The sequence below is a fragment of the Mytilus trossulus genome, chromosome 6, assembly GCF_036588685.1.
Source record: "Mytilus trossulus isolate FHL-02 chromosome 6, PNRI_Mtr1.1.1.hap1, whole genome shotgun sequence".
Taxonomy (NCBI): Eukaryota; Metazoa; Mollusca; class Bivalvia; order Mytilida; family Mytilidae; genus Mytilus; species Mytilus trossulus.
This window is the reverse complement of record NC_086378.1, coordinates 15,670,013-15,687,049: the sequence shown is the minus strand read 5'-3', so window position 1 is coordinate 15,687,049 and position 17,037 is coordinate 15,670,013. Positions and strand designations below refer to the sequence as shown.

The following is a 17,037-nucleotide window of genomic DNA, read 5'->3' as shown; positions in this document are numbered from 1 at the left end:
CGATGCAAAGACTCTATAAGTGAATCAATATTAACGCCAAAATATGCAATCTTTAATGACCTGACAACAGTATCGTAACTATATCCCTTCTTAATAAGTCTATTTAAAGCTTTTGTTAGCTTTTGAGATGAATACTGACATTGTTGTGCTTTATAAAGAATATTTCAATAACAAATTGGATGTGAAATACCTGAACGTATAAGAAGTCTGCATGTTGAGCTATATTTACGAATGATGGCCTTATACCGATAAAATTTAGTAAATTTTTTGACTAGTTTGTGACATCGAAAACCCTGGTGTTATAATTTTTCAGTAATACATAAATTTCTCTCGTTAAAATCTAAAATATTGTTACATACACAGCGAATCGTACAAGTTGAGATATATAAACACCGTAAGATTGTGACAAGGGAATGTCATCATCTAAAATTGGATATTTAACGATAGGAAATCAAAAATTATCTCGTTTATCATAAACTTTAGTATAAAGCTTTCCGTTAATGATATAGATATCAAGATCGAGGAAAGGGAAGTGTTCATTGTTATTATTAGCTTTATTTAAAGTAAGTTCAACAGGATAAATTTTTTTAGTATGCATACTGCAGGTATTAAATTTGTGTATAAGATGTTGCTTCGATGAGTCTTTGCTAATTTTTGTCATACATTGTAACTCATAGCAATACAAAAAATAGGTCGGCAATAAGTGGTGCACAATTAGTCCCCATTGGAATTTCGATAACCTGACGATATACAGAATCTCCAAAGCAAACAAAAATGTTATCTAGTAAAAATTCAAGGGCAGATATAGTATCAAAGCATGTCCCATTGACATAGTTTTTTTTTTGTTTATTGCTACTAAAAAATGACCTAAAATTGTTTAAACATATATATTCTCATTCTAACTTTTTAAATGTCCATTTAATTAGGTGTGTGATTTTTTTCTTAATGAGAATATGAGGCAATATGGTATATAGGGTAAAAAATCAAACTTTGAACAGATTCAAAATCAAGTAAAGGATGCAATTTATGAAGTACTTCTAACGAGTTCTTGACACTCCAAAAGTAATCAATTCCACTATTTTCGAAGGCCTTATTTGAACAATTCATTATCAGGTATTTGATTGTACCAAGTGAACTGGTAAGAAGAATAGACAAAGTCTATTGAAAGGAAAACCCGTACAGCAAAACTCGGTCATATAGATAAAATACAGCAGTTTTTTTTTTCGAATGGCTGATGACCAGACAGAGTACAAACCAGCTAACTACGAAAATCCAACAGGTCTTTAACGTCAACCTACATGAAATTGATAGGTGGGGTAAGGTGAGACTTCCTTGCTCTCAACCATTGAGTTTCGTCACTTTAGGTCAATATAATAGTATTTCTAGCTAGCTATAGATACCTCAAGAGTAGAGAGGCCAAATTTGGTTCCAATTAGTCAATTAAGTACAATAATGTACAGTTTCAGATAAGATTTTTGTTAAAGTACACATAAGACGGACGACGATAGTCATGTGTCATGTGAACCTGGTGAACTCAAAAAGAAATTATTATGCAGACATAGTTTTGAACACTCACATAAAATTCAAAAGAAATTTTGACAAAAAATATTTACCTCTGCAAAAACATCTGAAAACTATATAGCAAACGACAAACTGAAACCATCTGTTTATCTGCAAAATAGAAAGGAAAAAAACAATACATTAAGGTAGATAAAAAAGAACAAAAGGAAAGATGGACGGTTTATATCAATAAACGTGCAATCGTCTTAATGAACTTTACTATAAAATAAAGAGATGAACAACTTGCCAGTGTAGTTTTCCATAATTAATATGTACATGTATACCGTCAAAGGAAATAAGGTACATTTTCCTGTGCTTGATTTAACACTCATGACAGTGTACACTGTAACAAGTGGAAGACAAATAGTGCAAACAAGTAAAATATATATAGCTGATGCTTAGCCGAGTCGTGTATTAATGTATCACTATCACTGCTGGTAAGCCGATGGATAAATATGTTGTAGAGTTGTAACTGGTTCAGACGTACTTATAAATATAATTATTTCTGTGACTGTGTCTTGAATAAATTTGAAGGATCCTTTACAGTAGATATTTCAGCTGACCTGTAACAATTCCATCTTCATGCCTAATATATCATGTACTGTTTTACGACGCTAGATTAAAACTGTCTAGGAAAAGTACCACCCGGCCACCGAAAGCTTTATTAATTTATTATTGAAACCAAGGTCACTGGTATTAAAGATATAATAGTAACTGCAATTACGATTATCCCAATATGGCGGCGGCAGATATAGGTAAAATCTTTACAGTCAATTTACTTAAATGTAGCATGTTTTGTCACTAGTTACTCAGCTGCAAGGTTTTTCTATACCATTACATCATATTTGAATCGTAACGGTGCACAGGAATTGTCTAAGCGCTTTGAAAATTGCCGTTGAAAAATTCGGGATGATAATCGTAACTCTATAGAATTTTTCTTGTTTGATAATCGTAATTTCTTTATCGGATAATAGTAACTGAAAAATTAAATGTGTCTTTCAGCATTTTAGTGGTATTGTGTATATTAAAATGCAAATGTACAGTTAATGGATGACATTAACGGAAAATATAAAAAAAGAAGAAACTTACAGGTTAATATTCAAGGCAAATTGTGCAGTCATTACATGGAATTAGATTAAAGTTTTTGATCTTTACAAGTATTTGTTTGTGCAGTCATTACATGGATTTAGATTTAACATGTTTTTAAGCAAAGCAACATAATATTTTTAGAGGAACTAATAAGCCATGGATACCTGGCATTTCCCTAGACGCCCTATTCAACATTCATGCTCAATGTTTGCAAGATATATAAACATAAGGGTCTTACAAAAAAATGATGTTTTAATAACGGCACTTTAATTGTTGACAAAAAGAGCACATCAAATAGACCAGAGTGATACCGTATTTTTGTTAATGTCCACTTCGAAACGGTTCAAATCTCCTTCAGTATCTGGTTCTAAAATTATGAAACAAAATCAGTGTACAGCTTAATACGTGTTTTGATGAATATAATCTTTCTTGTTACTATTGCAATATGGAGATTGTGGGATAAAAACCCATGTAAATATGTCCACTACAAAACGGTCACCTACGAAACAAGTATTGGAGATTTTAATTTTTTTCAATTCTTTTCGTGCAAAACAAATAGCAAGGGTTAGTTTAATGTAATTTTCAGTATGTTATCAACATAGTATAGGGTTGATGTCAACTACGAAACTTTTTGTCCACTACGATCCAAACGGTTTTGTCCACTCGACACTCATGAAAATGTCCACCACGTAACATATAAGTTGTACATTTATATGTGAAGTACTGTCTAATATTTATCGATAAAAAATGGTTCTCACATCAGTCAGAAAAATATGAGATCTTTCTAGTTTATAAAGTAAAACAAACTAGAATGTCTATAGGAGACATTAAAATGCAATAAGATGTGCGTTTAAAAGCTGTTTCGTAGTGGACAAATGTCCCCTGCGAAACAGTACATACATTATGAAATATATTATTTTAAAGAGTATTTAAGATTGCAATTTTTATTTTTATTTACAAACAGGTCTACAATAGAGGTATTCAAAATAACTCTAGAAATAAAAAATTTGACAAGTTGATTTCTAATTTTTTTAGGTTTGAAATTCACACTTTTATTGAAAATTGCCCTTACAACAGACAACAATATGTATTACCTTTTAATGTATAAATGTTGAAGGTCGTACATTAACCTATAATAGTTTACTTTTTTGAAATTGTTATTTGGATGGAGAGTTGTCTCATTATTACTCACACCGCATCTTCTTATATCTTTGTACCTGTTCAATATATTGACAATGAAGCAGCTGTCGGGTCAGGTATTGTGGTAAGTAGATATTCTAATTGTTTTCAAAGTTTCAATGTTATGTGCGCGTTTAAGGTGTTTTTTTTGGGGAGAAAATGGAGGGGGGGGTAGCAATATCCCTTTACCCAAAAGTGCAAAACTGTTGTTCTTAATTTCTCGTCAAACTGTCTCTAGCGAATACTAAACGTCTTTCCTACTTCATTATGGCATAACGGATATGAACTAGAATTGAACCAGCAGTCGCTTCCCGGGGGAAGAAATAGCACATATAGCCACCTGCATTAAATGATCTAAAACAATAATTATTATATTTACTATGTTTCTATTCAGGATAAATCAATGTTCTTTAACAGTCTTAGGGCCAGCTGAAGGACGCCTCCTTTTTCAACTGCAATTTTCAAAGCGCTTACACAATTCCAGTGCACCGTTACGATTCAAATATGATTTAATTGTATAGAAAAACCTTGCAGCTGAGTAAATAGTGACAAAAACTTGCTACATTTGAGTAAAATGACTGTAAAGATTTTACCTATATCTGCCGTCGCCATATTTGGATAATCGTAATTGCAGTTACTATTATCTCTTTGATACCAGTGAAGGTGGTCGCGTGGTTTAGTGCAACGGATACAGTTCAGGCGATTTGGTGTCACGATATCTCAGTAGAATGAGTTCGAATCCCGGACAGGGAAGAACAATACATTTGCGAAAGCAAATTTACAGATCTTATATTGTTGGGTTGGTTTTCAGACGAGTTGTATATATATAATGTACATAGCCATATATCAACATCACTGTGGTGATCCTATGGATAAATTTGTTGTAGAGTTGTCACTGGATACAGTTCATGTGATTTTGGTGTCACGATATCTCAGTAGCATGAGTTCGAATCCTGGCGAGGGAAGAACAACACATTTGCAGATCTAAAATCACGGTTGGTAAGGTTGTCCTGCGAGAAACCGTCCTGTGCTGGTGATTCAGTCATGACTGGTGCTGGTGATTCGGTCCTAACTGGTGCTGGTGATCATTGAAAATATATAAACAAAGACGAAAATGATGATTTTTGACGTTTTCTCTCATAAAAAATGAAAGGAAACAGTTGAGAGTTTGTTTCTTATGGGTTTATAGGCAAACCATTCAAAGTTTGACCCTCTAAACTGTTTAAGTAAGCGTAACACCAAATTGCCCATTTTCAGAAAATCTAGAACTGAAAAAAAGAACAAAAATGCTCCTGGAGTGCGTTTTCTACACCCAAGTCGTACGATGACGTATGGTTGTTAACTGTTAACACATACTTCCTGTGGTTTCTTATTAGAAATTCGTCTATTGAAAAACATACCACATCATCTTTTTTATATAGGTATTGTATATTTTATACCGTATGTTGGTGATCATGCAAAAAGATCGTTATCCCGAAAATCGTTAACATACTTTCATATCTTAAAAGGGGACAAGAAGGGTTCCTTAAGAGGAAATTTAATACGATTACAGTTAATTTAAAATATTGATAACCGATAACAGCGTTTTAAATCATCTTAAATGAGATGCAAAAACAGTAAATTAAAAAAAAATAGGGGTTATCTTTCATAATAACAGTTAACAGATTCACAACAATGTCAATCTAAAAAAAACCAGATAACAACTTATTGGTCATTTTAAAACAGTTAAGCATCAGTGATCTTGAATATTTTCCACTTTTAACTAAAATATAAAGGCATCGAACTAGGACATAGGAGCATAGAACCATGACCGTTTTAATCACCAGCACGTCGTCAGGACAATTTCGCTTCGTGAACTTGCACGACTTTTGCAATTACAAATTGTTGTAATATTTTGCATGGTACTTTTGACGTATCAGAGAAAAAGCAAGCAACAAAACGGTTGTTTTATTGCCGTTCTGATACAATTCAAACAAACTCACCAGCACAGAATCATGAACCACCAGCTCCAGTCAGGACCGAATCAACAACACATAACTTTCTTTCGCAGGACAACCTTACCCACCGTAAACATTGTTAGGCTGATGTTAAGACGAATATATAAACATGACTAAATAGAAAACAACGGTCAAACTTATGATTGCGTTGGATAAAACCCGCAATTTTTTACGTGTACATGTAAAACAAATTTCGTTGTAGAGGGGTCTCAATACAGCACAAACAACATTTCCAAAAAGAGTGGAAATGTATATTTTCACAAAGCGCATTTGACAAGCAGGTCGAACAACTGATGTTCTTAACCCCTGCTGACTGCCATTGTCTTTAATAATTTCCAAAAAATTGATCACAAGATGTAACAAAAAGATCTTTATATTAATTAAATACTAAACAGAAAACAATTAACTTGCGGCTAAGATGGTAAACCACAAACATGAGGTGCATTTTTTTTTATGCACCATATATATATATTTGTCTAATTTAAAACACCAGCCTAACAATGTAAGATCTGTAAATTTCGTTTCGCAAATTCCTCCATCGCCGGGATTCAGACTCATGCTACTGATATACCGTCATAATACAGAACATGATACAGCTGAAACTAAATTCAACATCAGACTTAACAATCACCGGTCGTTTTATACAAAAGGAAGAAAATGTCCAATTACGAGACACCTCTTAAGAACAGGACATACTTTTGATAATATCACCTTTCAAATAATTGAGGTAAACCAAAATTGGGACTCCGAAAGGAGAAAACAGAGAGAAAGGTTCTGGATGCATCAGCTACGTACTCTTGAACCTGGTGGACTTAATGAGAGGGATGAAAAAAAAAACAGTCCTACCAAAAACCAAAGCAATAAATCCTGAATTTAATTTTTATTTAACTAAAACAACTATTTGTTTAGATTTAAGAACTGTTATGTACAATAAACGGCAAAAATATGTTTTATATAGACCACCAATAAATGTTTACACATATTTTGTGTAGCTCAAGCTACAAAGATATTTTTTGTCATGCATCCGATTTCACCTAGATAGATGCACACGCCCGATGAAGCTAATTTGTTTAGCAAAATATTGCGTGAATAATATATAGAATAAAACAACTAATTTTATAACACTAATTAGTGTGTTAAAGTTACTTTCTTAGGCCGTGTTCACATTGACCTAAACTCGGTGTTGTGTTGGTGTAACTCAAACGTAACTAAACAAAATTACGTTCCCATTGATAGAACTAAATGTTTACATGTAGTTTAAATCATGTTTTGTCTACACGCAGTCGATAGTCAATGTAGGCCTTGTGTAGGTTAAGTGTACACAAAACTAGGCATTACTAACATTAACTTTACCGTGTATATTCAAAGGAGAAACGATTTATAACAGTTATTAATAAAGTTCTTAAAGCTCGGGTCACACAATCACGATTTTTACTGCCGTCCTTAAAAGGACCATTCCCGATTAAAATTTGTCAACAGTCGGATCAAGATCCTGTAAATCGTGGATGGAAATTCAAACTTTAATTAAAATTTGTAAAACAAATAATTTAATCACGAAAACAATCAGATATTGTTCTGGAAGCGTCGATATTCAACCGTTTCCAAGCGAATTTATCCCCATAAACCCGTTCTCAATCCGCTTCTAATCCAATTTGTATCTTTCGCCTGGTAAAATTCGACCGAGTCTGTCACGACTGCGTCCCGATTCTACCGAATGTAATCCGACAGATATCAGACAGTGACGAGACGGTGAACCGACGCTGACGGAAGTTATCTGTTCGAAAACTGTCGGCATACTCGGGATTATCAGGTACTGTCGATACGGAATCCTATTACGGTCCGCTCTATCGCATTGCAAACGGCTTTGTCTGGTTTCAGTCGTATTGTATTCTGTAATTGCCGGGACTCTGACGTGGGTATCATTGACGAATTTCGTATTAATAACGGGACTGTTCCGGAACGGTTTCGGCAAAGACGGTTCGCAATCGACAAGATCGTGATACAATCTGGACTCGATCGGCAGAAAAACAACAATGAAAAATTACTCCAGATCATTCCCGTTCCACAGGACACCGTCCAGAATACACAGAACATTGTTAGGATTTTGATCCGATACAAGAGAATCTGTCACGACATCGGCACGATTGTAATCCGACTAGACAAAATCGGCTGAGTTTCCCCGAATGTTTCGGGACACACCTAACTGTCGGGGTGCTTCGCCGATCTATTCGGACCCTTCCCGACCCGTAGGAATCTGTTACGAACTTAAACGACTGCGTTCAGACAATGATAGGACATTCCAGATAATTGAGGATAGTAATCCGACTTTTTCACTTTTCGTGTCGTATTGCTGTCTGATCTTAAACGGGAGCAATAATCGGCAATGTGTGAACCCCGCATTACAGAAATATTTGTATAAACATGATATATTTATTTATTATAAAAAAAAACTTAACGTAGCTTTATTTACCCCTCATAAGCTCAATGCATCATCATTTTCGAACAAACTATTCATATGAAAAGGTCTTCCAGAATCGACTGGGCGTACACAGAAATATTTGCCACGTGTCTTTACTCAAAAAACGATTCACTCATAAATGCATTACTAAAAAAGTGTGAAGTAAATTGTTTTGTTTGTCTGTTATCTCAGATCCGTTAAAATACACTAAGAAATATAAAAGAAAACATTACCCCCTCCTTTAGCCTTCGTCTCTCTGTAAGCACGCTTATGCAGCCTACGTTTTCTAATGCATAACCGAGGCATCTTTAGTATCTTTAAACTACTGAAATGGCTCTTATAAAGAGCAACCACTTAACTTTAAAAAAAAAAGGGGGGGGGGGGGTCTGAGTCAGATTTTTTTTCGCGCGAACATTCAGTTTTTTTCCCGTTGCTAGCAATCAAATAGTTTTTTGCATGAACCCCCTTAGGGGTTCATGCTTATATATTGGCGAGTTTTGGATGTGTCTATGGGCCACTCGATATCTTTCGGGCGGAAGTCAGAATAAATTTCTCGGAACGTCTCGAAAGTTTCCGGTTATTTATACAGGTCTTAACAGGTCGTTATCAAGTCTTTGATGTGGTCCCTTGATGGCCCTTGACGATGCAATTATATATTTTAAATTGACCACTGTACACTGTATGTATCTAGGTCAATTATAACGTGGTAGTGTCTGTTGTCTCGATAACATGTAAACTTATTATGTTTGAAGATTGAACCACGGGATACTGTGTATTTCATCATAGACTTATGAGAAAGAACATTCTGGTTAAAATATTTATATTTAATTTAGATCGGAAAACAGAAAGATTATATTCTTATCAAATTTATTTTATTCAATCCGAATGAAAGAAATATATATATATATAATTAGGTCTTTCCACTTTTCCGTGGAAAGACCTATTGGATTTCTTCTGATTATTAATTTTATTTTTTTTCTTCCGCCTAATTTTTTTCCTGCGCTGTTTTTTTGTTTCGCAAGATGTCGCTTAGATTTTTGGAATATGATATCGAACAGTTTATACGCTTTTGAAACCAATTCTGCTGAACCGAATACTTTCTCATATAAGAGTTATCTCCCCAAACACTGTTTTTCTTGTTATCTCTAAGGCTTCGCAACCATATTAGAAACCGACAAATTTATTTTTCCAAATTGCTCGTTATATCCTCAGGATGTTCTGTTTTATTTTGACCGAAGCCGTATAGAGATTCCATATGAGAGTTATTTCCCCTTTTGTATTTGAAATTTTGAAATGTATTTTAAACTGGAAAACCATAAGTGATAGAGGCCTTGGGTCTTTTTATTTGAGGTCCTTGGTCCAAAAAAAAAAATGAGGTCAAGGTCAAAGGTCAAGGTCATGTTCAAAATTTTTGCTTGAATTTTTGATTTTTGCTTGTTATTCTTTATTTTCAGCAATCATATAAGATATCGACAAAATATTTTCACACAATTGTGAGTTGCGATATTTCGTAACAGGTAAATTTTAGTTAAAAGGGTACGTAAACATTTGATGCGAGTTTTTCCCCCTTTAATATATTATATTAGTTGTATGGTAATATTACTCATTAACAATATACAGTAGAGGCCTATGGTCTTTTGATTTAAGGTCCTCGGTTGTTGACCTTGAAATTGAGCTCAAGGTCATAGGCAAAATTAACGTTCTAGATTTTGACCTTTACTCCTACCTCATATGTATACATGATAAAGACATGGGACTTTTTGCAATAAGCTGCAAGCAATGTGACCCTGTAAAAGCCAAACGGAAGTGACCTTTTGTTTACCGGAAGTAGCAATTTTTTGTTCTAAATAAATGTAAAAGTATATAGAACCATATATATTTTTGGAATCAGTGTCACTTAAACTATCAAACTTTACAGGAAATAACATCGTTTGAACCGGAAGTAAACAATTATCTCCCGTATCTATATCTTTTTTCATAGAAACCATACATTTTTGGAATCAGCGTTCAATAAGCTGTCATTTGACGGTACAATTGACATTTAAAACCAAATTTTAATATTTTCATATAAAAAAAGATCTTTACTGGTGGAAAGACCATCAATGGTTCTCTGAACAATTGGTTTTTAATATATACTGTATTTATGTTTCTGAAGAAACTAACAATGATTGAAATCAGAATGTTTTCAGAGTTGCAATTAAGAAATAGCCATTTTACATGACAAAATACTCTGCTTTGGTATTTTTGAATATTCATTTGTACAGGAAACATACAAAATAAATCTTAATAAATTCTTGTATCATACAAAAAAATGTTTATAAACAATCATCCTTTTATTTCCACGTTATTTATTTCATAACATTTTGTATTGGATTTTTATATCTACATACCTTTTTATATAAATTGTTTATTGAGAAAGTGTGTAAAGGTATTCATAAACTTCTGAATTTAGAAATTCTTCGGCAAAACTTAGTTTCCCTGTATAATGTTTAAATTGATTTAAGTAAAATCAGGAAATCCTTAAAATTTGATATGTTTTATGAGACCAAAATAAGTCCTTTCATAAGAGGTCCCACTCAATTGCATGCCACAGGTTTTACTGCATACAACATCTACCATGAGAAAAAAGTATAAAGATATGATAGATAAAATAAATGCATCCAGAAATCTAGATTATAAAGCAAACTGAGTGCATAAATTTATATTGCGATAGGTTTGTGCAATTTGCATAAATCATCCGGTTAGTAGATATTAGGATTTGCCAAAGAGCTATAATCGGAAACATTATGTACATTTCCAAGTAATAAATAAAATAGTCGAGCTTTAAAATAACTATTCAAATAGAAGCTGTAAATATATACTTTCAACTGGCTTCTTCTTTTCAGCCAATTATTTTAATTCAAAAGCAAACACAAATTCAGCAGAAATCTTTTGGTGACCCGGCAATCATCGATCTTAGGTTCATGTATTGTTTTTCTTTTTCTAAAGAAAGCAACTTGTTTCAATATTTAACACTATACTGTATGGAGAAGCTCTGGATTCAGAATATTTTGTTTAATCATCTGTATGACCAGATCTTTTTTTTTTTATCAAATTTGGGATCAGAATATGTTTCAAGGAAAAATCCATTCCCCTACCACCACACACCCCTTTTTTGAAGAAAACGGTCGTTCCCTAACCATGCTAACTGCCAGAAAAGTTGTCCGAAAAATGTGCATTCGGTTCTATGTAATGAACATTTTGAATGACATATAGTTACCATGTGTGAACAAATTATGTACAGGTAATCATATATAAATAAGGAGTATAGATGTGAACTAATTTCATGTGAAACTAGTGTTCACACCTAGATAGATTGAATGTTGATTGTTGCTATTTTTAGACACTATATATAATTATTTTCTGTGACTGTATCTTGCATTAATTTGTAGCATCCTTTACTAAAGATAATTGAGCTGATCTGTAACAATAACATCTCCATGCCTTATTTATTATGTACTGTAGTACGACGCTAGATTAAAACTGACAAGGAAAGGTAACACACGGCCACCAAAAGCTTTATTTTTGTGAAGCCCAGGTGGTTGTGTGGTCTAGCGGGACAGCTACAGTGCAGGCGATTTGGTGTCACGATATTTCAGTAGTATGGGTTCGAATCCCGGCGAGGGAAGAACCAAAAATTTGCGAAAGCAAATTTACAGATCTACCATTGATGGGTTGATGTTTAGACGAGTTGTATATACATAATGTACACAGCCATGTAGCACCATCATTGCTGGTGATCCGGTGGCTAAATCTGTTGTAGAGTTGTCACTGACTCAGACGTACTTATTAATATAATTATTTTCTGTGACTGTATTTTACATTAATTTGTAGGATCCTTTACTATAGATAATTGAGCTGATCTGTAACAATAACATCTTCATGCCTTATATATCATGTACTGTAGTACGACGCTAGATTAAAACTGACGAGGAAAGCTTACACACGGCCACCGAAAGCTTTATTTTTGTGAACCCCAGGTGGTCGTGTGGTCTAGCGGGACGGCTACAGTGCAGGCGATTTGGTGTCACGATATCTCAGTAGCATGGGTTCGAATCCCGGCGAGGGAAGAACACCAAATCGTCTGCACTGTAGCCGTCCCGCTTTTTCTCTTTATAAAATTTTATTCAAATATTACAATGAAACATTCACCAGACAGTACCTGGTGTCACAAACAGACAGTTATGTAACATATAGTCAGTTACAAACATATAGAAATTCAATGTAAATTCAGATACTAGTATGTTTATAATTAATATAATATTTCTGCATGGTTATCTGTTACTTTGATAACGGGATTGTCCAATATGAAATATATTTCTATTAAGAAATGTTCCTTTTCTGATTTAAAAGATAAAAATAGTGAGAGATGTATTTTTCCAATAATGTTTTAAAGTCTACTAAATTGAGACGTTGCGCACGATATTGGTGTCACTTTGGAAATATGGGTTAGATGGCTGGTTATTCAAATTCAAGCTCTTATCCTTTACAATAAATAGCCATGTTATGCATATCATTCGAAAGGAAATAAACCATAGAAATCAATAACATAGATGAATTTGTGATTTGTCTATTTTTTAATGTAAAAAATTGCTCATTTCGATGCCTATAACGTCATTTTAAGGATGTCCCGCTGTTACAATTTTGTTTTATGTGCGTCTTTGAAAGCCCAGTTCGGATTCATTAGTAAGTAGAATGGTTTAAAATTTTAAAACTATATTGTATACATTTAACGTTAAATGAAGTAATAGACGTTTTTAACTATAAGAGTAGGAAGATCGTCAGAAAAGTTTAAACAAAAAAGAGAAAAAATGTCCCAATTTGCTGCTCAACCCGTAAAAAAACTTTCTGTCTTCAATTTCATAATATATAACATTCGAAAATGGATTTTAATAATATCAGAAAAAGTATACATGTTCCGAAGAAGCTATCCGAAGTCATCATTATGTAACTGCGGTCTTATTTTAAAAACATCGTCATTTTTCCCGTGTCCAATAAAATGTCCCGATGGACAAAATAACACTAAGAATAATTCAGAGGCTTTTTAACAAACGAAATTCTACTATATCTCTAATTTTTATCACCTGTTGACTGATATGAATGGAAAATACATTTAATTTCCTTTAAAATGATATGATATGTACTTTTGTTTGAATTGCAGGTAGAAAATCCGAAACGATCTAAGATGTCCAATGAAATGTCCCCGTAACCGTAATTTGACGTTCGCGTTATAATAACGTTAAACTGGTATACGACTTTTCTTGAATATTTGGCATAACATATTTAAATGAAATGGTCTGATCTATATAAAATAAAGTTCTCGATTAATATGCATTAAAATTGAAATCTGCATTGTTTCAAGGATATAAGATGTCGAAATATTTAACTGGGATACTCCATAAAGACAAGGCCCCGGAGCTATAACAAAGAGAAAACTTACTAATGACCACACCCCCACTTTATAAAAAGCATGCAAGATACATTGAAAAGGGAAGTGCAAACAAAAGTGAGATCTTCTTAATTATCCTCCTCAGCCAGACCGTATCTGTAATTCCTAGCAATGCTATTAAAAAATTCGAAGCTATACACATGAATGAAAATTCTCACAATAAATCTCATGAGAAAAAGTACTCCTGAGTCGTGAACATTTCAATTTCAGTAAAACGTGCAATCATTTTTTTGTTGTTGCATCGACTCATTAAACAAAATGTTTTATCAGAGAAATACTCGTATGCCATAAAATTTCAGTATAGCTAACGATCATTTGTATTAATCTACAGTAACTGTGAGTACATCTACCTAGCAATGTTTATGAAAAATAGGGTTATTACATTTAGAAGTAGTGTGACAGAATGAAGTTTATTTTCTCGAATCTCCAACAGAATTGCCTGGTAAATAGGCACGTATATGAAAATTAAAAATTTTCTTTTGCCATAATTTGAGAAAGAACGAAAGAGAGAGAGATAGATAGAGAGTAGTTGTTCGACATATATGATGGATGGCACACAAACATGTAGCAGCTATAGCTTTAAGCTATTAATTTACAGACACTCCAAACTCATTCGAGAAAGAAAAAATAACAAATCAATCTTTTATGTGCAAATATTTTTGTTGTTGTGTAATGTAGATCTTTTTTATCTTCACAAAACGCCACAAAACATAGCTTGAATATTGATTCTTACATATCGATGACCTTGAGGGGACTAATTCCGATGTATTGTTGCCATAGAGATTTGACTTTCATTTTTGACTGGAAACCGATCGCATATTTACGCGGATGTCATCGATATATCGCTTGTTATAAATCCATTTCTGCAATGAATACTCATAAGAACGGAAATTAATAATACAAAGTAACATATTGTGTCGTTTGAAATAGTTATATGCATTAAAATCTATGCTCACGCACAAAAGAAATGTGTTAACGCATGCGGAGGAATATCACAAGAAAGTTCTGTGGAAAATTATGAATGTCTACTCAAATCTAATCTATTGGAAAAATCGAATTGCTATTAAAAAGTGTCTACCATGCACGTGTACTGCACTTTTATTAGAATCGTAGAATAGAATGATAAACAATTGGATGAAAATTATACATACATGTAACTGCTACATACAAATATTAATTTAATATATAACAGCACAACAGAATACACTGATTTGTATCACCACAATATAATAGATATTAAAGCAGTGAGGTTGAATTCCCTGTCATTTATTCATCATCCACGCACGAACTTTTCTCAGAAAAAAAATTCATAAATCTCAGTTTTTGGTATAGAAATATGATTTTTTTCTGAGACAAGTGCTTGTGACCATCCATAAGAACTTGCGGTCATCCGATGTTCAGTACTTCAGTACTTTGATTATACTTTTAAAACAATGCAAACTCGAAACAAAAAGATTGAAACCGAAAACATAAAAATAATCAGTTTGGAAACTTTTTTTTAAAAGTCTAAGAAGATTTAGTGTAAACCGATATACTCTGTTATATGTTGAAAATGGAAGCGCTGAACCAAATATAACCAATAGTATATAAAAAGTGCATGGAATGCATTCCTGGTCCATAGTTGTTCGCTTGAGAATTTTTTTTATCCATGTGAACATGCACATATAGCAATTACTAAAAAATACACATCTAGTAAAAAATGAAAATAATTGTATCATTCAAAATCGGATTTCGACCTGCTGGTAATCTGTGAGGTAGGTATTGGTCTGTGTAAGAATTTTCTATACTTTACCAAATTCTATAATTTCAAATATTAAAAAAAAATTATCGATCGCCAACCCTTTTTTTTGTGAAAAAATATCAGATGAAAGGATAGCTCGTAAAATATGTTTGCGAAATTAAAAACACAACAATACAGAATCACCGTTCTCATAATAAAGTAAGAAGATGCGGCCGTATGACGAGACAATCTTCCATTAAAGACCAATTAATAATTTCTATAGGTTACTCTATTGCAATCAACAATGAGCAAAACCCGTACCGTATAGTCAGCTATAAAAGACCCTTAAATGACAAATGTAAAACAATTCAAACGAGAAAACTAACGGCCTGATTTATGTACAAAAGGTGTAAATTCCTACATAACATGAATTTTCTTAATTATTTGGTAAAACAATCCTGATTTAAAAATTGTAATCAATGAAAAAATTTCATTGATTACAATTTTCATTATCACTGAACTAGTACAAAATATATATTTGTTAAGGGGCCAGCACAAATTCATCTATGTTATTGATGTCTATGGTTTATTTCCTTTCAAATGATATGCATAACGCCGCCCTCCGGGTGCGGGAATTTCTCGCTACATTGGTGACCTTCTGCTGTTCTTTTTTCTATGGTCGGGTTGTTGTCTCTTTGACACATTCCCTATTTCCATTCTCAATTTTATTAAATATTTTCTTTTAAAAATAATAGTTTAGACCCCGACCATCTTTAAGTCATTGAAAGTTGGCAACGGCATTTTTTTTTACAAAAATTAGGCAGTTAGTTTTCTCGTCTTAATTGTTTTACGTTGTCATTTCGGGGCCTTTTATAGCAGACTATGCGGTATGGGCTTTGGTTTTGAAGGCCGTACAGTGACCTATAGACGTTAATTTCTGTGTCATTTTGGTCTCTTGTAGAGAGTTGTCTCATTGGCAATCATACCACATCTTCTTTTTATATATTTTAATCATTTAACAGACATCAATCATACCACATCTTCTTTTTATATATTTCAATCATTTAACAGACATCAAATTGTTATTTTTTGGTTATTGTTGCATCTATAATTCTTCGCAAAAATTAAAAATTGTTCATGTATTTAAAAATTTGTTCAAAGTCAATGGAATTTTCTATTTGCACCGCCTTAAAAAATAATAAAACCATATAAAGAAGCAACTTCGAAAATCTCTGTACTTTAAGCGGCATTTCACATGAGTAGAATATAAGGTCAACGTTTGAAACTTTCCGTGGAACAACGTCAAAATCGTCGTTTTATTAGGAACGTCGTGTAACGCAAAGTGGCACCAATACCGTGCGCAACGTCTGAGTTTAGCTTGAGGATTCAACCACATGAAATTTCTTCTTTTATAGATACTAAATCTTGTTATACTCATAAAAAAATTAGCGAAATAAAAATTAAACCCGTTACTTTAGACCACACGACCACATGGGCTAATATATATATAGTTATTACAAACGAAGATGAAAATACACAAAAGAGA

At 33.1% G+C, this 17,037-nt stretch overlaps 1 protein-coding gene across 2 annotated transcripts in view; it reads right to left on the bottom strand.

The window, feature by feature from the left end:
- LOC134720861 (uncharacterized) overlaps positions 1-17,037 on the bottom strand; it is a 103,560-nt gene that overhangs the window by 85,015 nt on the left and 1,508 nt on the right. For both annotated transcript variants that reach the window (XM_063583418.1, XM_063583420.1), the window contains exon 2: positions 1,614-1,671. In XM_063583418.1, coding sequence (XP_063439488.1) covers positions 1,614-1,671 — 58 coding nt within the window. The remainder of the gene's footprint in view (positions 1-1,613; positions 1,672-17,037) is intronic.